We start from the raw sequence: 25,838 nt of genomic DNA, 5'->3' as shown, positions 1-25,838 counted from the left end.
GATCCCTTCCACAGAAGGAGTTTACCAAAAATAGGCATATTCAATAGGAAAACCACACTGGTACTGCTAAGAAGGGCCACGTTGGCTGCCCTGGGCCAAGGTTCATCCTGGTTCCAAAGACCCACTAGGATGAGAAAGGCCATCCAAGATCATCTTGTCTATTTTCCTGTGTCCTTTCTCGGAGGCCCCTGGCAAGACTGATTCATCAAGACACTTTGCCTAATGGCTGCTTTGCTGGCTCTTGTCTCTGAATTCCCTTTCCTCATCCTTTCCTTGGTCTCAACTTCTAGACTTCCAGCCCCACCCACTCCATTGTCTGAAGAGGGTTTGTAACACTTGTGGCCCAGAGCCTTATCCTAGCTTGAGCTGGGGATCCTCCACTGACTAATATTCAGTTCAGAACTTCTCTTCCTTTCATGCAAATGCCCACAAAGCCCTTGAAAGAGCATCCCTGCCGCTCTCTGTCCTCTGGAGATGGTTGTGAGCTGGGAACAAGATGGCGCTCACTCTGACAAACCTTGACCCTTGTTGGGGAAATGCAACTGAGCAGGGTATTTTTTCAGCAAATGTGGGCTGAGTATCTTTTGTGGCCAGGCACTTTGGGAGGTTCTGGGGCAGAGAAATGAATCAGTTGCAGCACCTGCTCTGAAGAATTCAACTTGTGGTTAAGTTCACAGTCTCCATTCATCCATCCTTGCATTCATCCTTCTGTCCATCTAGCCATCTCTCTACTTCTTTGTCTACTTATTTATTTGCCAAGTGTGTGTTGAGCATCTAATGGTGCTCTGTGTTGGCAGATGGTGAGGGGGAAAAGAAAGAATCTGATGTGATTACTATTCTCAAAATTGCTTACAGTTTCAATAAGCAGGTAAACAAGCACAAGTAAAATGGAAACTCTCTGATGAAGGTTGTTACCTAAAAGAACCCCCCATTTTCCCCACCATCACTTTTATCCTCATACCATGTTTTAGTGTTTTCCATAGTTTTGTCACACTACCTGAAATAGTAATAGCTAATAAGAGCTATAGTCAAATAGACAATTTGATTGCCTATTTTTTAAAAAATTTATTTATTTAATTTATGTATTTTTGGCTGTATTGGGTCTCCATTGCTGCGCACGGGCTTTCTCTAGTTGCAGCGAGTGGGAGCTACTCTTCCTTGCAGTGTGCGGGCTTCTCATTGCTGTGGCTTCTTTTGTTGTGGAGCACAGGCTCTAGGCGCGTGGGCTTCAGTAGTTGTGGCATGCAGGCTCAGTAGTTGTGGCACGTGAGCTCAGTAGTTGTGGCTCTCGGGCACTAGAGCGCAGGCTCAGTAGTTGTGGCACACAAGCTTAGAGGTGCTCCGTGGCACGTGGGATCTTCCCTGAACAGAGCTCGAACCCGTGTCCCCTGCATTGGCAGGCAGATTCTTAACCACTGTGCCACCAGGGAAGCCCTGATTGCCTATTTGATTGTTGAAAATCTATTGCCTTTTGTCTGTCTCCCGTACCAGAAAGTAAGGTCCATGAGATAAATCATTTTCTCTATCTTGTTCACTACTGTATCTTCAGAATGGTACCTTACACATAGCAGAAACTTATTTATTAAATAAATACACAAATAGTCATTAAATAAATATACTTGTTAAATAAATCCATGAACAAATCCATTAATAAATCCATGATAGGTTGCAATAAAATATGTAATGGCCCAGGCTTACGAGGAAGTCTCAGATGTCTGCTGCCTGGTTAAATGTCATTAGTAGGGGCTATCCTTCTCTAACTTCCCAGGCCTTTGTTTTTAAGTTCTGTAATAATAAACAACATAAAACTCTTCTTTTACCACTTTTTCAACAGATATTTATTGAGGACTCAGTTAACGCCAGACACCCTACTAGAAACTAGAGAGACAACAGAGAGAAAGATAGACAGGATCCTGCCCTCAAAACATGTACTGTTTGGTGGGGAGACTGAAATTAAACAATTATTTGTTCTACATGCGTGAAAGGTGCTATAAAGGAAAAGCAGTGTGTTATAAGCATTTAACAGAGATTTCTAATTTAGCTGGGGGCTCAGAGGAATTCTCTAAGGAAGGCGTGGTCTGAGAGCTGGAGGAATAGCAGGAGTTAGTAGGTAAAGGAGGGGAAAGGAAGAACATTTCAGGCAAAGCGTACATCATGTTTAGAGAGACCTCGAGGCTGGAAGGTACTTTGTGTCGTTGTGAAGTTGAAATAAGACCAGTGTGCTGGGATATAGAGAGCAAAGATCTGGGATGTCCCGAGATGAGGCCACATTATCCTGAGAAGAATGAGAAGCTGTTAGAAGGTTTATGCTAGGGTAAGGCTTTAGGAAGCTCACCTGTGCTACTATATGGAGAAGGGACAATAGGGGAACCAGGAAGAAGAACTAGAAGGCATTATAGTTGTCCACAAGTGAGATGGTGGAGATTGGGCCCTGCATAGGAGGTGTGGGGAAGGAGAGAAATAGCTGGACTTAAGAAATTTGCAGGTGATACATTTGTGGGTTTTACTGATGGGCCCAGTGATTCTCAGAGGCCAAGTTTACATCTCACCCCTTGATCGCCTCTTAGCAGAGGTAACATGTCACCTATCATCCTGAATTCCTCCTCTCCAATAACTCTATATCCATCTCCAGGCAGAGGTTCAGAGACCCTGCTCTTGACTCAGGGAGAGCCCTTGTAGTTTTCGTCAGTGTTGTTGCCACTCTGCTGTCTACACACAATGGGCTTAAACCCTTCTGTGTGATGCTTCGGTGTGATGGAAGGGCTGGAGGGGATGAGGACGAGGGGAGCTCTGACACATTTGCATTTTTTTATGTGGAGAGCTGAACCCTCATCTTCTCCCCCAGTTCCTCTAATTATCAAACTTGATTGTGCATCAGAGTCACCTGGAAGGCTGGTGACACCATACTTTGCTGGGCCCCATCCCCAGAGTGTCTGATCCAGTAGGACTGGGATGGGGACTGAGAATTTGCATTTCTACCAAGTTCCTGGGTGATGGTGATGCTGCTGGTCCTGGGAGCATACTTTGAGGCCCATGGCTCTAACACAACGATAGATAAGGAGAACAGAGCCTTCGGGAGGGAGTTGATACTCCTTTACACCCAGGAGAGTATCCTATGTGGGATCTCGGTGTCTCTCTTTCCCTCTTTCTCTGTTAAATAGGGTAAGTTCTTGTGAGACTTTAGTTAGAACACAAAATAGAAAGGATCCCTGAGCCCGGGAAATATAATGGAACTGAAATGTTCCATGAAGCAGTTATAGCAGCAGCATCTCTGTTGAAACTTCTTGGTTGCTGTTCCCAGGATAAGCAGCGCCTTGGTGGGGAAGTTCTTTGCAACAATGTCATGATTCACCCCATGCGACCCTCCTTCCCCATTTCTAGTTTACTTTAGATGTTCCAGGAAGCAGTTCTCATTACATTCATGGCTCAGTGACTAGAGATACATGATAGCCAGGAATGAAAGCCCAGTGGGACTGTGAATGAGGATTTCTCTGGTTGTCTGGCAGAGTCCCAGAGGATCATCCTGGGTCCAGGCTGGGAGGGATCTGGGAGCAGTGTGGCTGCACAGCAGAATCACCCGGGAGACTTTAGAAATATGTGGGTTCCTGGGCTCAGCTTCAGATATGCCAAAAACAAATCTCTAAGACGAGGCTCTTAAATATGTATTCTAGAACCTTCCCAAGAGATCCTAAAGTACTTGGTCCATGGACTGGCTTTTGAGAACCACTGCCTTAGAGAACGTCTCCTCTGACTCCCTTGTTCCCCTCAGGAAGAAACTGAGATCTAAAGAGGGTGTGTGGAGTTTGCTCAGATCCCACATGGTTTAAATCAGGGGTCCCCAACCCCCAGGCCTCGGACCGGCACCGGTCCGTGGCCTGTTAGGAACCGGGCCGCACAGCAGGGGGTGAGCAGGGGGTGAGCAAAGGTTCATCTGCCGCTCCCCATCGCTCCCCGTTGCTCGCATTACTGCCCGAACCATTGGTCGCATTACCGCCTGAACCATTCCCCCATACCCCCCACGCCCCACCCCCTCCCTGCCCCTCATCCATGGAAAAATTGTCTTCCATCAAACCGGTCCCTGGTGCCAAAAATGTTGGGGACCGCTGGTTTAAGTGGTAGAGCCAGGAATGAATTTGAAATCACTTGATTTTCAGAGGTGGTATAGTTTAGTGAGGTCACAGCCTCTAGAGTTAGATTCTAATCTGAGTTAGTAAGGTCTTGGGCAGTTATTTAAACTCTTACCAGTAAAATGGGTAATAAGTGGGAAACTTGAAATAATGAGGGACAAAATGCTTATCTCGTTGCCTGCACTTGATAAATGCTTCTAAATGGATGCTATTCTTACCATATTTCATCGAATTTAAGAAACTTCTGACTCTAAGATGTATCATTACTTTCTGTGCCTCTAAGGAAAAAAACAAAACAAAACTATCTATGACTCACTATTTGCTTGCAAGATACACTCAGATTTGTAGAGATGTTAACATGTGGGGGAAAAAAAAGGGAAATGTGGTATTCCAATTCTCTTTCCTCCACCCTACGAAGGTTATTATGTTATTAAATTAAATACTTCAACAATAAACGCAGATTTCTGAAGAAGCAGCACACAGCGTGCTAAAAGAACAGCAAAGAGGCCAGCGTGGCTGACGGGAAGGGTAGGGTGGAAATGAGGTCCAGGACACTCCGGGCACAGATGATGTGTAAGGTTTTTGAATTTTATTATGAGTGAGATGGGAAGTTAATGGAGTGCTTTGAGCAGAAGAGTTACATGATCTGATTTACATTTTAGTAGATACATGGGACAAAAGCAGGCCGGGAGGAGGTTCTTGTTCTCTTCTTGGTGATAGGGGACAGTGAATTGGCCTAGATTGGTAGCACGATATTTGTAAAAGGTAGGTGGGAGACAGGAATATTTTTAGAGTAGCTAATAGGATTTACTATTACCTGATGGACTGGATATGAAGTATGAAAGGAGTCAAGGATGGGCCTCAAGATCTTTGGCTCAAGTCATTGGAAGAATGGAGTTGGCTGAAATGGAAAAAGCTAGGGAATGAGTTTTGTAGGGAGACTATATTTTACTCAACTTTCTTCTTATTCCTGATCTATATCTATCTCAAAGGTTTACCTTCTGTTTTCGATAATTTTTTTTTTTTTTTTCCCCAGTACGCGGGCCTCTCACTGTTGTGGCCTCTCCCGTTGCGGAGCACAGGCTCCAGACGCACAGGCTCAGCGGCCGTGGCTCACGGGCCCAGCCGCTCCGCGGCATGTGGGATCCTCCCGGACCGGGGCACGAACCCACGTCCCCTGCATCGGCAGGCCGACTCTTAACCAGTGCGCCACCAGGGAAGCCCTCGATAAATGTTTTTTAAGCACCTATTCTCTCCCCTGATGTGCAATGAGAAATAAAAGAAATAAAAACAAACAAGATACAGTCCTTTTATTTTTCCCTCCAAAAGCTTGGCATCTGTAGGGGAGATTGGACTCACAGAAATAATTATATTACATAGCAGTCTGTACCTACTGCTATAACAGAGATGTTGAAAATGTCAGAAATCAGAGGAAGGAGAAATTTATTGGAAGTGGTACTATCCTCCCTCAGAAATGCTTGCTTTAGTTGAGTATGAGTTCATTAGCCTGCAAAGGGAGGGTGCTGGATAGTAACTTAGGTTAGTCTTTCCACTGCAGGTGCACTGACCTTGCTGTACCTCCAGCAGCCAAGAACGCTCTTTCCTTGCATTTCCTGTGCCCTTTACACGAAGCATGTTCCCCTCTGGAGTCACCTGGCTTGCTGTCTTCCTTCACTGAGCTCTCTGCTCAGTCAGCTTATCTCAGAGGCCTTCCTGATCTCTTTAGTTAAAAGAGAACCTATTCCCTTTCTATACTTTATTTTCTTCACAGCATTTACCATCTCCTCCCCTACTAAATTTTTATTTGCCTTTTGTCTTCTCTCCCACCCTAGAATGTAAACTCTGTGACGAAAGGCACTTTGCTTTGTTTGCTGTTGTAACCCCATAAAGATCCCCCCCCCCAATCATTGGGTGAATGAATTAATAACAATAGGATATTTTCAAAACCATGGATTTAGTAAGCAACAAGCAAACAAGTAGATTATCATGCTGTGGGTGATGTTGAGATTGGACCGGATTCGGGAACGACCTTTGGTTTCGGAAGGGACGGAGGGTGCCAGAGAGCAGCTCGCTTACTGATCAGCTGAGCTGCCATCAGCATCCTGTCATCTTGGGAGAGACAGCTTTCCTCAGGTCATTCTTTTGGCTAAACCAGAGCGGGGCAGTCTGGTGCACTGGGACAAACTTTGTGTTAGGACTCAGAGATGTGATCTAAGTCAAACCCCTATCGTTTAATAGCCATGGGACTTCAGCTGGTTTCCTCATATACAATTCGAAAATAATAATACATGCCCTCCCTACCACATCGGGTTACTGGGTGGGTAGAAAACAGGTAGGCGGGCTTCCCTGATGGAGCAGTGGTTAGGAATCCGCCTGCAATGCAGGGGACACGGGTTCGAGCCCTGGTCCGGGAAGATCCCACATGCCACGGAGCAGCTAAGCCCTCGTGCCACAACTACTGCAGCCCGCGCACCTAGAGCCCATGCTCCGCAACAAGAGAAGCCTCCGCAACAAGAAAAGCCGCCACAACAAGAAGCCCGCGCACCGCAATGCAGAGTAGCCCCTGCTCACCGCAGCTAGAGAAAGCTCGCGCATAGCAATGAAGACCCAATGCGGCCAAAAATAAATAAATAAATTTATTTTTTAAAAAGTCATTATAAATATTGGCTATATTCCCTGTGCTGTAAAATTTAGAAAAAGAGGTAGGCAGTTGGACAGCACTTTTCAAATTGTGAAGAATTGTATTTTAGGGGTCAAGATGGCAATTGGGGGCACTATGACATGGCTGATAGCCAAAAGAGCCAGGAATGTCTGCCATGGCGAGCCAGGCCCCCTCCCCAGGATGTCCCTGAGGGAAATATACACACAGGGGACAGTGGCAAAGGGAAAGCAAAGTTCTACTTTATTAGTAGCTGGGCTTGTGTCCTAAATGCCAATGCAGGTGCTCTGGTAAACTGGACTGGGGCAGGTAGCAGGTGGGTTAAAGGCCTCCAGAAGCTTCTCCTTGCCCGTTAAGTCACTGATGCTAATGACTAAAACACTTAGCACATGCAACAACATGGAGGAAAAACTTTGAGGAGGGGACCAGAGCAGACCTTTAGTCAGGGCGTGGCCTTTGCTGCCTGATGGGATGAAGCAGAAGAGAGGACAGTGCCCTGTGTGTGACTTTGAAACATACATTGACCTCACTCATAGGTAATTTTGGCCTCATTGGGATCCTGTATTAGTATTTCCTCATCCTTACTCCTCCCTTCAATTTCATGTTCCAGAGTCTTCAGATTTTGAGAATCTGATGCTTCATTCCTGAACCTCCCAGATTCAAGCATAATGATTATCTGCAGAACCAGTCACCTCTGATGGAGAAATTATATATTTGACAAGAATAGGCAAAATGATACTTTCAAATCTGACTTGGAAAATGCAGTGGACAGTAACATAGAAGAGTTTCAGCTGGGTATATGGCCATGTTTCTTGTCAAAGCTGCCTGTATATGGTTTTGCTTAATCATACTGTTTCTTAAAGTGTCAGCTGGCCCTTGACTCAGAGTCATCCTTCCCTTTCCTAGGGTTGGACAAGAATCCAGGAACTTTTCTGGGTGTGATACGGACGGAAGGGCTTCTTGCCTTCAGCTTGTCATGATTATAGTGGATATCCTTATTCTCCAAGCCCTCCATGTTCTTCAGGGACAGCAGTTTGGCTGTTTCTGTGCCAAGCTTGGGCACGATGCTCACACGAAACCATTTTCCCTTTGATGTTTTGCTACCTCTCCAGGGAACTTCTAGGAAAGGAGCTTGGTTCCTGTTAGCCCTGTAAGTTGCCTACCTTTGTCTCCTTCTAGCCTAGGGAAACCTCACCCATCTTCCTGCCACCTCTACTTCATCCTACGGTCGCTTAATGAGGGCAGGCTTTCCAGGAAGCCATTAGTCTCCAAGCAGTTTCTTATTTCTGCCCAGTAAACATAAATCTCCGATGGGGCAAAGGAACAGGAAGGCTTTGGCTATCAGCTTTGGAAAGGGGCGTGAAAATAGACAAATAAAAATCTCAATATATTATCCTACCCCAGAGGTTACTTTTTGAAAAACAGCTTCACTGACATATAATTGACATACAATAAACTACACACATTAAAAATGCACAATTTGGGCTTCCCTGGTGGCGCAGTGGTTGAGAGTCCGCCTGCCGATGCAGGGGACGTGGGTTCGTGCCCCGGTCCGGGAGGATCCCACATGCCGCGGAGCGGCTGGGCCCGTGAGCCATGGCCGCTGAGCCTGCGTGTCCGGAGCCTGTGCTCCGCAACCGGAGAGGCCACAACAGTGAGAGGCCCGCGTACCGCAAAAAAAAAAAAAAAAAAAAAAAAAAAAGCAGCACAATTTGATCTGTTTTGACATGTGTATAAACCTGTGAAATCATCACCATAATCAAGATTATGACCATATCCGTCACTGTCAAAAGTTTCTTTGTGTCCTCTTGTAATTCCTTCTGCCCACTCCTTCCTTCCCTAGGTAACCACTGGTCTGCTTTCTGTCACTGTAGATTGACTTGTTTTCATTTTCTAGAATTGTATAATATACAATATAAATGGACGCATACGGTATATACTCTTTTTGCCTGGTTCATACTCTTCTATCCCTCAGCACAATTATTTTGAAATTTATCTGTGTTGTAGCATGTATCAATAGAGCATTCTTCTTTATTACTGAGTAGCAGAGATGGGACTAGGGTGAGGCAAGGGAGGTGCGTAGGGTGCAAAGTGCAAGCTGGTGCTCACCCTCGGGATCCTGCAAAGGCAGCACTGGGACTTCCATGACCCTGGGAGTGGGCACCTCCTTGTATTTTGCACCCTAAACACCTCACTTGCTTCGTTCTAATCCCAGTCCTGCTGAGTAGTATTTCACTGCATGGATATATCGCAATTTGTTTATCCATTTACTTGTTGATGACATATGATTGTTTCCCAATTTGCGTTGTCTGTTACAAATAAAGCTGTTAAGGACACTCCTAAGCCTTTGTATGGACTTACACTTTTATTTCTTTTGGACAAATGCCTAGGAGTGAGTGGCTGCAGGACAGAATCAGTGTATAGATATATGGGTCTACTTCTGGACTTTCTCCTGTTTCTTTGGTATGTTTGTTCATCTTATACCACCATCCCACTGTCTTGATTTCTGTAGTTTTATAATGTTTTAAAATCTGATGTTAGTTCTTCCTCTTTGATCTTCTTTTTCAAAGTTGTTTTGACTATTCTGGGATCTTTGCTCTTCCATATGATTTTTAGAATCAATTTGTTCATTTATACAAAAATGCCTGCTGAGACTTTGATTGGGTAGAATGGACATCTTAATAGTATTGATTCTTTTGACCCATGAACTTGTAGTATATTATCTCCACTTATTTAGATCTTTAATTTCTTTTTGCAGTGTTGGGTAGTTTTTAGTACACAGGTCTTTCACATTTTTTGTCTTGTTTATCCTTAAGTATTTTGTAATTTTTGATGCTACTGTAACTTGTAATTGTTCACTGCTAGTTTATAGAAACACAGCTGATTGTTGTATATTGATCTTATGTCCTGAAACCTTATTAAACTCATCTTTTAGTTCTAGTAGTAGCTTTTTTGTAGATTTCATCTGATTTCTTACATAACTGATACTGTTACCTGCAATTAAAGGCAGTTTTATGTCTTCCTTTCCGATATGGGTGCCTTTTACTATTTTTTTTTCCTTGCCTTATTGCTTTATCTGGAAATTCCAATATAATTTTTAAAATTGAGTTATAATTGACATATAACAGTGTACTAGTTTCAGGTATATAACATATTGATCCTATATTTGTATATATTGAGAAATGGTCACCATAATAAGTCTAAGTTAACATCTATCACAATACATAGTTACAAAAATAATTTTTTCTTGTGATGAGAACTTTTAAAATCTACTCTCTTTGTAACCTTCAAATATGCGATACAGATTATTAAGCCCCATGCTGTACATTGCATCCCTGTGACTTATTTATTTTGTAACTGGAAGTTTGTCCCTTTTGATCCCCTATACCCATTTGGCTCAACCAATCTGTTCTCTGTATATATGAGCTTTTTTTTTTTTTTTGGTTGGTTGTTTTTTAGATTCCACATATAAGTGAAATCATATGATACTTGTCTTTCTCTGTCTGACTTATTTCACTTAGCATAATGCCCTCAAGATCCATCCATGTTGTCACAAATGGCAAGATTTCATTCTTTTTTATGGTTAAATAAACCATATATATGGTATGTATGTGTATATATATCACATCTTCTTTATCCATTCATCCATCAATGGACACTTAGGATGTTCCATAACTTAGCTATTGTAAATAATGCTGCAGTAAACATGGGGGTGCATATATCATTTTGAGTAGTGTTTTCATTTTCTTCAGATAAATACCCAGAAGTGGAATTGCTGGATTACATGGTAATTCTATTTTTAATTTTTTGAGGAACCTCCATATCATTTTCCATGGTCACTGCACCAACTTACATTTCCACCAACAGTGCACAAGCATTCCCTTTTCTACACATCCTTGCCAATACTTGTAATTTCTGATCTTTTTGATAATAGCCGTTCTAACAGATGTGTGCTATCTTGCTGTGGTTTTGATATGCATTTCCTTGATGATTAGTGATGGTAAGCTCTTTTCATGTACCTGTTGGCCTTCTATATGTCTTCTTTGGAAAGAAGTTAGTTGAGGAATAATTGAAATCTCCAGCTATAATCGTGGATTTGTTCATTATTTTGTATTTTTTCTTTTGCTTCATTTGTTGTGAAACTCTGTTATTAGATACATAAGTATTTAGGACTGTCATGTATTCTTGATGAACTAGCCCCTGTATCACTGTGAAATCCCATCTTTATTCCTTGTCTTGAAATTTTTTGTGTCTGGTATTAATATAACCACTTCACCTTTCATTTGATTAAGTTTTTGTAGTATATTTTTTCCATATTTTCTTGTGACTTATCTGTGTTTTTATATTTAAAGTGTGTTTTAAAGTGTGTTTTATATTTAAAGTGTGTTTTATATTTAAAGTGTGTTTCTCATACACCATATGTAGTTTAAACTTGCTTTTTTAAAAAAATCCAGTCTGACAATCTCTACTTTCTAATAAGGGTATGTAGACCATTTATATTTAATGGGAGTATTTATATGATTAACTTAAAATCTATATTCTTGCTATTTGTCTTCTATTTGTCCTGTGCTCTTTGTTTCCTTTTCTTCTGCCTTCTTTTCAATTAATTGAATTTTTATGATTCTGTTTTATCTTTTCTTGACTTATTAGCTATAAGTCTTTTAAAAAATATTATTTTTGTGCTTGCTTTAGCGTTTGCAGTATACATCTTTAACTAAAGTCTATCTTCAGATGATATTATACCACTTCACATAGAGTATAAGAACCTTTCAACAAGATAACTTCCATTTTTCCCTTTAAGCCTTTATGCTATCGTTGTCATGCATTTTACTTTTGTGTATGTTGTAAACATCACAATATGTTGTTATTTTTGTTTAAATAGCCAATTACCACTTACAGAGATATAAATAACATTAAAAATCATCTTATATATTTACCATGTAATTGCCATTTTGAGAAATTTGCTGTCGTCTTTATCTTTGGTCCTCGGTGCATAATGTGTCCTTCTCCTCTAGATGCTTTTAAAATTTTCTCTTTATTATCTGCTCTAAGCAATTGGATTATGATATACTGTAGTGTAGTTTTCTTCATGTTTCTTGTGCTTCAGGTTGTTAAGTTTCTTGGGTTTATAATTTTCATCAAATTAAAACAATTTTCCACCATTTTTTATTCAAATAATTTTCTGTCTTTCTCCCTCCTCTTTTTCAAGGTATCCATTTACATGTATATCTAGATGTTGGAAATTGTTTCACATCTTACTAATGTTCTGCTTTTTGTTTATTGATTTATTGACTGATTCTCTTTTCTTTCATTGTTTCATTTTGGATAGTTTCTGTAGTTGTCTTTATGTTCCTATTTTTTTTTCCTCCAATATGTAATCTGCTTTTAATCCCATACAGTGTATTTCATCTCACACATTCAAGTTTTATCTCTAGAAATTTGACTTACCTCTTTTCTCTATCCTCTATAGCTCCCCTTATATTTCTGAACATATGCAACACAGTTATAATTATTTTGGTGTTCTTCTTTTCTAATTTAACTTCTATATTAATTCTGAATCAGTTTCAAGTGATTTATTTATTTTTCTTATTATAGGTTCTATCTCTCTGCTTCTCTTAAAGCCTGGTATTTTTTTTTTTTTTTTTTTTTGGCATGGGACATATCTGTACTAAAAAATTATTCATTGTTTATCTGAAATTTAAATTTAGCCAGGGATCCTGTATTTTATTGGCAATCCTACGTCCTGAGAGCTCTAGTCCCCTTGACCTCTACAGACTCTTACCTTTGTCTTCTGAGCTCAGGGAATTCTCCAGCCTCTGCCGGAGTTTTCACTCACTGTGCTACAGCCTGGACGTTCTCTCATGGAAGTAAGCTTTTGCAGTTGTAGTGTTCATCTTCTTTGTTTCCTGTCTCTCAGGGATTGCTGCCCTTTGTTGTCTGATATTCATTATGTTGAAATCCAATTTTTCATATACTATTCCCGTTTTCTGGTTGTTTCACCCAGGAGAATAAATCTGGTCTTTATTACTCTATCTTGGATGGAGGAGGAAGTCCAATTCCAGAGGTTATTATTTTTAGCCAGAGTCTAAAACATGGTACCAATGGGAGCCAAAGCTGAGTGTTCAGTACCTTTACAGGAGAGTTTTTTTTTAGCTCTGCTCCATAGTTTCATGAAATCAGCTATCTAGGAAAAGAAAATGCTATGGATCATAAAAGGTACCTAGTGATTATGAGGACGGCTCACCACTGTTGGGAAACTGATTAGAAATGCATGTCTGCTAATAAGGAAATGGGGATGGGCCATAGAGTTATTACCAAATAAAAGAATAAATCAGCACATAACAGTATTGTCAGAGTTTGGACCAAAAGATAAAGTTAGCTGAGGTTCAAATGCTTGGAAAATTGAACACCAATAAGTTTGGAGGCAGGGCCAGGAAGAAAAGGCTGAGAGAGTCATAGCGGTCAAACTGGGGTCATAGAGGGGCCTAGTCCCTCTTTCCTGTCTAATAATCAATTGCATTCTAGCTGGGGTCTCTGAAAATAAAATAAAAGGATTTCCTCTCTTTTCTCTTTGGTTTCTCTTGGTTCAGCCATATGCCGCTATCCTCTGGGCATGTCGGGAGGCCACATTCCAGATGAAGACATCACAGCTTCCAGTCAGTGGTCAGAGTCCACAGCTGCCAAATATGGAAGGTGAGAATGGATGCCTCAAGAACACCTGAGTTCTGGGTTGGACAGAATTACTGACTCCAGGTCTAAGGACGAAGCGTGGTACTTGGTGGGAGCTGGTGGGAATGGGGGAAGGACATCAAAGTGGACCTGCTCTGCATGTTTTCAGGTAGAGAATTTGGGGCCCGGCAGCACGTGCTGGTCTAGCAACCTCACCCTAACCACAGGGGCCCTAGAGCCACACCACCCACAGCAGATCGGCTTATTGATAATGCAGTGCACTTTCTTTATCTCACGTTCTCACCATGAGCTACTGCAGGAAGTGGACTACAGTGGTACCTATGAAAAAGTGCAGATTAGGTAGGTCACTGAGAGTTAGGAGACATGGCCCTCTTCTCAGTGGGTGTTTGTGAAACATCAGTCACAGTGCAAGGCATCAAGGCCTTAAATAGACATTGAGGCATCCAACAAATTCTTCCCTCCTCTCAAGGATACCTCACATAGAAGGGCCACCCTCATCCATAAACAAAGTGTGTTGGGTTTCTTGTGGTCTAATATCAGGGGTCCTTTAAAGCAATAAACTATTGCTTGTCAAAAATTATTGTCAAAAACTATTCAGCTTGTTAAGAAGTAACCTTCTTCCTGGAATCTAGTTCTTTTCGTGTAAAGCATAGATTTCTGTTAAAATGGAATCATCCATAGGAAAAGCAACCCTGTAAACCTTCTCCATGATTTCTGTCTTAGTGTATGCAAGATTAGAGTGATGTTTGGTGGGGTTGGAAGGGAGCAACAATGAGCAGGTGCCGTCTGTGAGAGAAGGCACATTCCAGGGAAGAGGGAAAGGGGGAAGAGGGTCCCAAAATAAGCCTTATAATGATTTCACAGTTTTGTTTGCGGGTAGCTCAGCCTGGAGGTAGTAAAATGAAACCAGATTATTTACTATTCCCTGACATACTCTTACCCCTCACTTTCACCATAGGTTTCCATGGCTTTTTGCTGAGCTGCCATGCTCACCCTGCTGGTTAAAATTCCACTACATTACACAACCCACACTGCAGGTCTTATGATTCCTCCCTCTCCACTCTTATAACTTGATATCCAGGCAAGGAGTGGTTAGCCTTGTTATGCTGAGACTGAAAATGGGGGCTGGGGGTGAGGATGGTAAAATAGCTCAGTGGGGAATAGAGGGTAGGAAGGGTTTCACTGCATGGGACCTCCCTTGAGATCACTAAATCAGGATGGGAAATAAAGGCTCCATGTCATCTGAAGGCTTCTAGCTCCCTGGTGGTGACTGTCTTTCTGGGTTTCATGGTGCCCCAGGAAGAGGGAACTGACCACAAGTGGGTACTGTGGTGACAGTCAGACTGGTAGGGAGAGCCCAAAAAGTCCATCTGGACTGGACTCCCAGCCTGCTGTCTCTCTTCAGCACTGGGCAGCTGCTTGCTGGGGACTGGTAAATAACTCTGTGGTTTCGTGGTTCCTTCCTCTACCCCCAACCCTCGTCAACCAAGGCTGGACTCAGAAGAAGGGGACGGAGCCTGGTGTCCTGAGATTCCAGTGGAACCTGATGACCTGAAGGAGTTTCTTCAGATTGACTTGCACACCCTGCACTTTATCACTCTGGTGGGGACCCAGGGGCGCCATGCAGGGGGCCATGGCATTGAGTTTGCCCCCATGTACAAGATCAATTACAGTCGGGATGGCACTCGCTGGATCTCTTGGCGGAACCGGCATGGGAAACAGGTGAGAAGAAGGCACATTCAGACCCTGGGATGTCTGGGACCATATTTTGACTTGGGCTAGAAGAGGAAGTACACAGGTTGTCTATGTAGGTATGTGTGTCTGCAGACCTGGGATGCCCTTGTAAATGTGTGACCCAAGATGAAGGAGGGTGGGGTGAGGGGCACACATAGGGATATGAAGGCTGCTGAGTGGATACATTCTGCTCCTTGAATTAAAAGGAGAGGTTCCATCAAAGAGATTATGACTTAGGGAATGAAGAAGACTCAGCATAACTTCATAGCATCTTCTCACTCTTTCTTTTATCTCTCCTCAGGTGCTGGATGGAAATAGTAACCCCTATGACATTTTCCTAAAGGACTTGGAGCCACCCATTGTGGCCAGATTTGTCCGCTTTATCCCAGTCACTGATCACTCCATGAATGTGTGCATGAGGGTGGAGCTTTATGGCTGTGTCTGGCTAGGTAGGTCTCTAGAGAGAGCGTGTAGACCTTATTAAAACCCCAGCCCCTGGGAAATAAAGGCAATCAAATCAGAAAGAGGAATTACTTTCACCAAGAATTTCACCGGAATTACTAATCACCAAGAAGTGATCCCCTCTTGGTTAGAGTAAAGAAAGGAATATTATTCATCCACCCAGGACTTGGTGCCCCACACCTGGCATACTGCATTCCATGTCACTTTGCTGACTGCTGCTGAGGAGTACTCCCTGTGTGCCCAGATTGAGTCCTAGGTGGACACATTGCTCAAGATTGCAGTCTTGAAGCCTCAGGTAGTTCCCTGGGATAGTTGTTCTGAGCAGGTGCATCTCCTTCCCAAAGGCACTGACACATCTGTGTTTCCTTTGGCAGATGGCTTGGTGTCTTATAATGCTCCAGCTGGACAGCAGTTTGTACTACCAGGAGGCTCCATCATTTATCTGAACGATTCTGTCTATGATGGGGCCGTTGGGTACAGGTAAATTCTGTATTGTTCTGGGAACAATCATCAATGACTCAATCAGTCAACTAGCCAATGTTTATTTAGCCCTTATACTAGGCATTGTGAGATAAATTTAGATGAAGTAAAATATGGAGTCTTTATTTGGAAGGAACTAAGAGCCTAGTTTGGGAAGACAAAGTAATCAGAAGGAAAACAACAAATTATACAAAGTAAGGGCTAAACTTTGTGGTATGGCTCTAAGTACGGTAGCCATAATTTTTGACCCTCAAAACAAGATGTGTGGTCTGACAAAAATAATAGCCTACTTATGGAGACAAAGGGACAGAAGATTTGAAGTTACAAGTATAATAAACTGGACAGGTAAAGAAGTTCAGAAAGAATGAACCCCAGAAATGTAAATGCTTTAGAAATTGTGAAAAGAAGGAGACTATTAAGGCTTACAATAGACAAGAAAAGATTCTAGGATGAGATGATAATTGGAGCAGAGGAGGTAGGTAGAGGGGAGCAGAAGAAGGGAATCAGGGATGAGGACCAGAATGGCCTGACTATAGCAAAAGCTGGAACTGGGAACAGCAGAAGGGCCAATGGATACATGAAATGAACCAAGGGAGGGCCATGGTGAAGTATGTTCAGACACAGAATGAATTTAGGGTTGGATAAGAGATGTTCCCACCTATCCCAATTCACTCCAAGTCTTGCCGTTCTTCTTCTACCCCACTTCAACACTTTTCTCTCTTAGGTTAATCTTTGTCTGCAAAGATTGAGCCTGGCAGAGAAGTTAGACCATAGTGAAGTCCACACCAGATGGTGGAGGTTGCTGGTGGTTGAGAGAGAGATTATTGAGTCTCAGGAAGAGGAGTGTGGAATTACAGCACTTCCATTGTCTTGGGTGTGAAGAATAAACTACTGCCCTCCAGCTTCCATGCCTTGTGTGAAGCTTCCATGCCCCACTCATCCAGTCTTCTATTACTAATCACTTCCTCTCCATCTGCTTAGTCACTGTTCTTCCCCTTTTACATAATCTGTGTGGCATCATTTCACTTAGCCACACCCAACTGCCATCAACTCAAGGCACAGAGGAAATCAGAGATCATTTGAATTCAGTTTAGTTTAGTGAGTGTTTGCTAATCAACTGTTACTATGTGCAAGGAATTTGGTAGGGATTCAAATATAATAAAGTCATTGGTCCTACCTTTAAGAAGCTCACAGTTAGGAATGGGGACTAAACCAGGATATAAATTACTATGGTACAAGCATAAGAGTAAGAGATACACAATGAGTGCTTTGGGATTCAAAGAAACAAGGAAGCTATAGAAGGAAAACAGAGCATTGGGAGTGAAAACACCTGGATTCATGTCATAAAATTATTTCTGTTTGCTATGAGGCTGAAGTGATAAAAAAAAAAGTATATAAGGAAAGCATTTTGTAGAGATAATGTGCTATATACATGTAAGTTATTATCTGATTGGAGGACCAGTTAAAGCATAATAGAATAGAGGAAATCTGAAATGACCCCAAAGGATGGGTAGAACTTTCACAGGCAAAGAATCTTGAAATGGCATTTTAGGCAGAGGGAATACCATGATGACAAAAGAATCATGGTTGTAAAGTTTTAGGGGAATGTCTGAGAACGATCAGCAGTTTAGTTAACCATGGGCCATATTTATGTAGCAAGGCAGTATATTAGAAGCATAGCAAGGCGGATTTTGTCATATTTTGGAGGAACTTGAATGTCAGGGCCAGGAAGAAGAGGGGAGGAGGAGTTGTTCTTTACCAACATCATCAACGCAATGTGTCACTGAAGGTTTTTAAAGCTGGGGAAGAGCATGATGGGAGCTGTGCTTCAGACAGATTAATCAAGCTGCATTCAAAGGTTAGATTTGAATAGGAAGGGAGGAGATGAGGGGGACATTTTCTAATTCCAAATTCTGTCAGATGAAAAGAATTAATGACCCAGGCCATAATGCTGACTGTGGGAATGGGAATGAGAAAGATAATCATTTAGGGAATATTTGTAGTCTGATTGGATACAGGGGGCAAGACAGTAATGTGAGAAAAAGAGTTAGATGAAACAACAGTCTAAAACAATGGAGACAACATTTATTCATTCAACAAACATATTTTGAATGCTTATCATGTGCCAGGGACTCTTAGTGGATATGGAAGAGAAGTATAATTGACAGAATTGGGAAACCTAGGTGAAAGACTTAGTTTAGAAAGGGATGATGATGGATTCAGTTTGGAATATAAGTTCAAGGGACTGACAGGACATTCAAATAGAGAAATAAGGCAGGTAACTGGAAATATGGCTCTGGATGAACCCCAGAGGAAAGATAACAAAATAATCACAGAGATTTAGACACGGCCAGCTTCCACCTAATAATTGAGGTCATGAGCTACCTAGCTGGGGGGTGGCTAAGTGATGAGATACAGAGTTACCTAATTCAAGCTCTCAGGAAATAAATAGTCATAGTAGCAAAAGTTACTTATTTAAATTTTAAAAAAATTCTAAAAGTAATATATACTGTTGTAGAAATTCTAACAATTCTAAAGTATGTGAAGTAAACAGGGAAAGTTTCTTTCCTTATTGATTAAATTTTGATGAAAGAGAAATTGAATAAGCATTCCTTCTAATTTGTACTGCTTTTCTGAAGACTTTCATGGGGATTTATTTTTCTGGGGATAATGGGAAATATATTCATTGCAAGTAAACTTATGTTCTCCTAGCCTTCTGATCTGTAGAGAGAAGAAAAAGATGGCAAAACCTTGGAAGGGAGATCCAGGCTCTGGTCACTGTGGATAAGGCCAGTCAAATTTTATAATTTGCCAAACATTTTTCAATGAACAAATATATTTAAAAATGTACCTGTAAGGCTGGCATAATCACTCTTAATCCTTTTTTTTTTTTTTTTTGGTAATTCACAAATTTTACATAACATTGGTCTGCCTATAACCTCATGGGTCATATGGAGTATTGCTTGAGTGTGAATATCCCAGTCTCTTCATTTGGGAGACTCTTGACATATCTTCCAGAGCTTGAGGAGAGAGAAGTTCCACACGATGGGTTCTTGTTCTGTCCCTCCATAAACAGAAGGAAGGAGGTCTCTTTATGTTCTTCACATAGTCAAATTAACATCAATACACATCCATCCCACCCAGCAGTCAGGCTTCTGGCAAACTCAGCCATTCAAACAGAGCCTTACACTCGGGAGTGAAAAGGGTGCCAAGCTAGAAAATAAAACGAAATCCAGTGCCTGAGACTCTCATGTGGTCCATGCATTTTACTCCATGAGTCTAGTATTCTTCAAATGTAATTAAATTTAAATGTAAATCAGTATTTAAATTTGTTAGAAGTTACTTTTTCCCCCTTCTGTTCGATATCGAATCAAGTTGTTGGAGATGTGGGGTAGAAGAAGGCATGACTGGCTTCCCTGGATTTGATTCACTGAACAATGACAACATGCAGTCAAAGTAGAGTCAGAAAAGTTTCCAACCAGCTCTGGGACCATTTATTTAGTGATGAGCAAGTGCCACCATCTGCTGTAGTATTTGTTCTATGCATTCATTCATTTACTCATTAATGGATGAATTAGTCAAATGCATTTGATAATATTGAATCATTATATAAAGACTTGTTAAGTATATAAGAACAGGTAAGGATACAATAGATCATAGAAAGCTTTTCATAGAAAATGATTTTAAAAAGGTGGTTAAAAGCTTTGCTATTATAGAGTTAAGCATCAAATATTTTGTAAAATTCATTTATATGAAATTCTTAGTTCTCCACTGATGCAGGATAAATGACTCAGTACTACAAAATATATTGGATTTTTCATAATTCTTCAACCTCCGAGATAATCAGCTCTTACAAAACCTGGGGTGAAGAAACTGGGTAAAAGCTCTTCCATGAATATGTAATTAACTCCAGGTTCCTCTCTCCCTTTTCCTTCTCCTCTTTTGGCTTGAGCAGCATGACTGAAGGGCTGGGCCAATTGACCGATGGGGTGTCTGGCCTGGATGATTTCACCCAGACCCATGAGTACCATGTGTGGCCAGGCTATGACTACGTGGGCTGGAGAAATGAGAGTGCCACCAATGGTTACATCGAGATCATGTTTGAGTTTGACCGCATCAGGAATTTTACTACTATGAAGGTCAGTGGAGTTAGGCGTAGAAGCCAAAATCATGGTGTAGGGAAAAAGCATGCTGGAAAGAACCCTAGGGTGGTACCAGCAGAACGGCATTCAAGCACATATTCTGCTGCTAACTAGCTGCACGCATTTCTTGAGTCACTTCATCTGTCTGGGTTGTTTCTTCATTTGTAAATGAGGATGTTAGATCAGGTCACTGTTTCACAATGTATTTGGCTGCTGTTGTTGTCTCAACACCAGAGTGGACATATCCATTATGCAAAGTGGGCACAGTGTCTGGGACCCACGATACTTCTAAGGCCCATGGAAATGGGCCTTTAACTTCTTTTACTGTCAGAATAAAAGAAATGAGCCTTAACGTTGAAAGTTTTTACCTTTTTAACAAAACAGTTGTAAAATATAATTTTAACATATTTTTTGTGGAGGGAGTGGCCCACAAAGGCAGTAGTGATGAGGGCCCTTGGAAGTCATTCCATGGCCCCACCCAGCACTCTGCAGGGAGGGGACACACTCTTACCAGTAAGGGTGTCTCATTGCAGCTCTGATTCTCAATGGAAGAAGAAGGAGCTTTGTATTTTGAACCACTTCCCATCCCTGAGTGTTTCCTCCATGCCCACAGCACTGAGAAATCACGACAGAAGATCCCATACTGTTCTGTTCCCAGAGTTCTTTGTTTCCTATCTATTATCATTTATCTGTCTATGTGTCTGGTTCTCTTACTAGACCTCAAGCTCCTTCTCAGACTCTGCTTTCTGGTCTTTGTACCCAAGCGTCTGACACTTAATATATACAGGCTCAATAAATGTTGGCAAGTGAACAAATGATATACTTTATTGCCTACTCTAGCCATTTATGGTTATAAATATCTCTGCCACCTGGGGTAGAAGGAGGAGGAGATATGATGAACATCAGTAAGACACTGAGAATATAATAGTATTTTCCTAACTATAAACAGAAACTTGAAGAAGGACTGGGGCCAGGCAGGAGGAATCACTGTGACTCCTGGCTGGGCCACCATCCGGATTCTAGACCTCAGGCCCAGGGTTTCAGTTTGTCTTCTCTGTGGGACCTCTGTGACTCTTTGCCCAGTCAGAGGAGTTGGTTATCCAATGAGTGAGATTCAAGGGTGAAATGAGGTGGTTTTTCTAAGGCGTCAAATGTAAATTATTAGGGTTTTGGGTTTGTTTTTTCTGAAACACCATCACCCAGAAGTCTGTATTAAAATGCAAGTATTTTACCTCAGGGAGAGTAAAACAATAAAAAAAAATTAATGTCTTAAATGCAATAGCAGAAGTTATTTTATCAGTTAACTATTACAAAGTAGTTAAGAGTGAATAGGTAAATTTCATTGAGTACTTGGATGGAAGCTGAAAGACCTGGGAGAAGCCCAGACTGGGTGTGCTCTGGAGAGAGGTAAGTGCAGACCATGAGAAGAACTGGAGGGGGGGACTTAAGGCCTGATTTCCATTTTCTCTGGGGTAGGGCCTTTCAGGAGAGCCTACCCTGGATGTAAGGGTTGAGAACCTCTCCATTGGTATGGTGAGTTTCCTGATACTTAGCTCAAATGATAGTTTTTCCTTTTTTCTTACTCAGTCCGAAGTATGTTTCAGAGAGAAAGGAATGGAAGAAAAGTCCATGCAAAAAGTGACCAGATTAGACGTTAAACCTGAATTCTAGGTTCTGGGGGTAAACAGATGAATAAGAAATGGTCCCTACCTTGGGACAATTTGCAGTTCAGTGGGGGAAGACACTATTTGCAAAAGAAGGTATGTAGAATGACATGGGGACACTGAAGAAGGGAAACTATATCATTCCCAATAAATAAAAATTTGTTATTCTTGGCACAAACCTGGAGTCAAAAAGAAAATGCATGTCTACTATATCACTCTCACATGTTAAGATGATAATATCTCCTAGTTGGATTAATAGCTATTAGTTAAATGATGAGAACAGAAGGATCAACACATACCCAATCTGCCAGTGTGTTGCTCAAACTGGCTCTTGGGAAGTTGTAAAATGTGTGTGAAATCGTGTGTTAACACATTATTCTTTACAGGTTTATGGGGGGGTGGAGGGAAATATGCCCAGTAACAAAACTATGTATGCTTCAAGGAAAAATTTATTTGTATTGCTGAATAATGTGTATACCCAATATGTACCTATGAACATGTGTATCAATTCATTATAGATCATTGGGAGAATTTCTAGTCACAAAAATAACAAAATGTATTTTAAAGTCCCCATAAAGTTATAATATTTGCTCAATTGACTTTGATCTTCCTGAGTCCCCAGGAGCTCCTGTTTAACTAGTTTATCACAGATCAAAATTATTCAAAAGCATATGTCTGCATTTAGAAGGTGCCAGAAACCTCTCAGGAGCTGACTCAGAGCTAGTCTTCTCAGGACTAGCAGGCCAAGCAGGTGTCTACCATATTTTAATTTTTCTGAGACAAATGAAAAGTAAAAGACGACTTTCAGGTCACTGAAGTCTTCTAGAGAGTAGTTTTTTAATTCTTAGGCAAAGTACTGCGTATTTCCCTCCCTGCTCTGATTATAGATAAAATACAGCATTTAAAAGAAAATCAACAACCCAATCCAAAAATGGGCAGATCTAAATAGACATTTCTCCAAAGAAGATATACAGACTGCCAACAAACACATGAAAGAATGCTCAACATCATTAATCATTAGAGAGATGCAAATCAAAACTACAGTGCGATATCATCTCACACCAGTCAGAATGGCCATCATCAAAAAATCTACAAACAATAAATGCTGGAGAGGGTGTGGAGAAAAGGGAACCCTCATACACTGTTGGTGGGAATGTAAATTGATACAACCACTGTGGAGAACAGTATGGAGGTTCCTTAAAAAACTAGAAATAGAACTGCCATACGACCCAGCAATCCCACTACTGGGCATATACCCTGAGAAAACCAAAAGTCAAAAAGAGTCATGTACCAAAATGTTCATTGCAGCTCTATTTACAATAGCCTGGAGATGGAAACAACCTAAGTGTCCATCATCGGATGAATGGATAAAGAAGATGTGGCACATATATACAATGGAATATTACTCAGCCGTAAAAAGAAATGAAATTGAGCTATTTGTAATGAGGTGGATAGACCTAGAGTCTGTCATACAGAGTGAAGTAAGTCAGAAAGAGAAAGACGAATACCATGAACTAACACATATGTATGGAATTTCAGAAAAAAAAAACTGTCATGAAGAACCTAGGGGTAAGATGGGAATAAAGACACAGACCTACTAGAGAATGGACTTGAGGGTATGGGGAGGGGGAAGGGTAAGCTGTGACAAAGCGAGAGAGAGGCATGGACATATATACACTACCAAACGTAAGGTAGGTAGCTTGTGGGAAGCAGCCGCATAGCACAGGGAGATCAGCTCAGTGCTTTGTGACCGCCTGGAGAGGTGGGATAGGGAGGGTGGGAGGGAGGGAGACGCAAGAGGGAAGAGATATGGGAACATATGTATATGTATAAGTGATTCACTTTGTTATAAAGCAGAAACTAACACACCATTGTAAAGCAATTATACTCCAATAAAAACAAAACAAAACAAATAAAAAAGAAAAGAAAATCAAATCCACAAAGCATTTAGAAAATGAAAAATTACATATATCAAAACAAATGGGATACATATAAAACCACACTGAATAAAATTCATGGTACTGAATACATTCTTTATTATTTTTTTAAATCTTTATTGGAGTGTAATTGCTTCACAATACTGTGTTAGTTTCTGTTGTACAACAAAGTGAATCAGCCATATGCATACATATATCCCCATATCCCCTCCCTCTTTAGCCTCGCTCCCACCCTCCCTATCCCACCTCTCTAGGTCATTGCAAAGCACTGAGCTGATCTCCCTGTGCTATGCTGCTGCTTCCCACTAGCTGTCTATTTTATATTCGGTAGTGTATATATGTCGATGCTACTCTCACTTTGCCCCAGCTTCCCCCTTACCCCCTACCCCATGTCCTCAAGTCCATTCTCTATGTCTACATCTTTATTCCTGCCCTGCCACTAGGTCCATCCGTCTAACATCAAAGGTAAATGCATAAACCAATTAATTAAAGTCAGAAAACTATAGAAATGATCATAAATCCAAGACCTTATTTTTGGAAAAATAGAAAAAAATTTACTATACAAATCAAGAAAAAATAAATTGAAAGAGATTCTAAAACATATATATTTATATATACATGCATTTTAAAATATATTCTGTTTATTACATAAATATGTTAAGTCCACAGGAGAATGAAATCCTGTGCTATTTACTTGCATTCTAGAAGGATTCCCAAAACATCTGTAGGAAAGATTATTACCTTCCCCACAGGCTACTTATCCAACACTTTGCAGATTTCAAAACATCTGAAAAATGTATTGAAGCTGTAGTTGGTATTTCTTTGATTTTGTTCTTAGCCTTGTTCCATTTACTTGTGTTCAATAAACTAGAACTGTTAATTCATCCCAAGGAAGGTACAACAAAAAAGCTACCTTCCTAAAGGCCTTCTTTTCTCATCTCAGAAAATATCTATGAGGAAGATTTGAGGCTCTCATCAGAATGGCTTTACCTAAGCTGAATTTAATTAAGAGAGATAATTAAGTTTTGTGTCTCTGGCTGACAAATGCTAATACCCGGCAGTGGAAATGAGATTTCTAAAGAGAAAGATGAAATTATATTGGATTGTGTATTATTTCAGGTTTCTCATCGAAACCTGTTGAAAGAAGTGGACTGGCTTTGGAATGTACATAGGAGAAAGTAGTTCAGAATAGCTCCATTCTGGGCAGATAGCAACCGTGGTTGAGAGGACTGGAGTGGTTGGGTTATAGAGCAGAGAGAGTTCAGGGCAAGGAAGGAACTGAGAGGATGCTGGTCCAGCCCTCATTTAACAGATAAGGACGCTACTCCCAGCAGCATGCAGTGAGGTAGCCAGGGGAGCACAATTGCAAAGAGGTGGCTGGGGTAGCAGCCCAGGTTTTATAAGGTATCACTGCCACTGTGAGATTCCTAGAAGGGAAAAACGCAAGACTGCAGAGCACCAATTATTCACCAAGGGTGGTGATCAGAGAAATTTGGCAGGTCTAAGATCTTACTGGGTTAGGTTGCAGTGTGTCCCTAGTGCCACCCAACAGGGTCACCCTGTCACTCACATGCCTCTTTCTCTGCCAGGTCCACTGCAACAACATGTTTGCCAAAGGTGTGAAGATTTTTAAGGAGGTACAGTGCTACTTTCGCTCTGAAGCCAATGAATGGGAACCTAACGCTGTCTCCTTCCCCCTTGTCCTGGATGACGTCAACCCCAGTGCTCGGTTCGTCACGGTGCCCCTCCACCACCGCATGGCCAGTGCCATCAAGTGCCAATACCATTTTGCTGACACCTGGATGATGTTCAGTGAGATCACCTTCCAATCAGGTTGGGAGCTCGGGGGCCCCTTAGGGAACTGGGAGCAGGGTGGTGAAGGAGGAAGGCAGTGTCCAGAGCTTCTCACTGGCGGGTGTCTGAAAGGAGGACGGTTGTACAGG

At 41.5% G+C, this 25,838-nt stretch overlaps 1 protein-coding gene across 1 annotated transcript in view; it reads left to right on the top strand.

Moving 5' to 3' along the window:
* DDR2 (discoidin domain receptor tyrosine kinase 2) overlaps positions 1-25,838 on the top strand; it is a 132,918-nt gene that overhangs the window by 88,452 nt on the left and 18,628 nt on the right. Inside the window, exons 3-8 of the mRNA XM_082834401.1 lie at positions 13,377-13,479; positions 14,967-15,198; positions 15,512-15,659; positions 16,047-16,152; positions 20,108-20,291; positions 25,485-25,728. Of these exons, the coding sequence (XP_082690527.1) occupies positions 13,377-13,479; positions 14,967-15,198; positions 15,512-15,659; positions 16,047-16,152; positions 20,108-20,291; positions 25,485-25,728 (1,017 nt within the window). The remainder of the gene's footprint in view (positions 1-13,376; positions 13,480-14,966; positions 15,199-15,511; positions 15,660-16,046; positions 16,153-20,107; positions 20,292-25,484; positions 25,729-25,838) is intronic.

The sequence above is a fragment of the Leucopleurus acutus genome (genome assembly GCF_964270905.1).
Source record: "Leucopleurus acutus genome assembly, chromosome: 2".
NCBI classification, from domain to species: domain Eukaryota; kingdom Metazoa; phylum Chordata; class Mammalia; order Artiodactyla; family Delphinidae; genus Leucopleurus; species Leucopleurus acutus.
The sequence above is the reverse complement of the archived record's forward strand: the minus strand, read 5'-3'. Positions and strand labels throughout refer to the sequence as shown.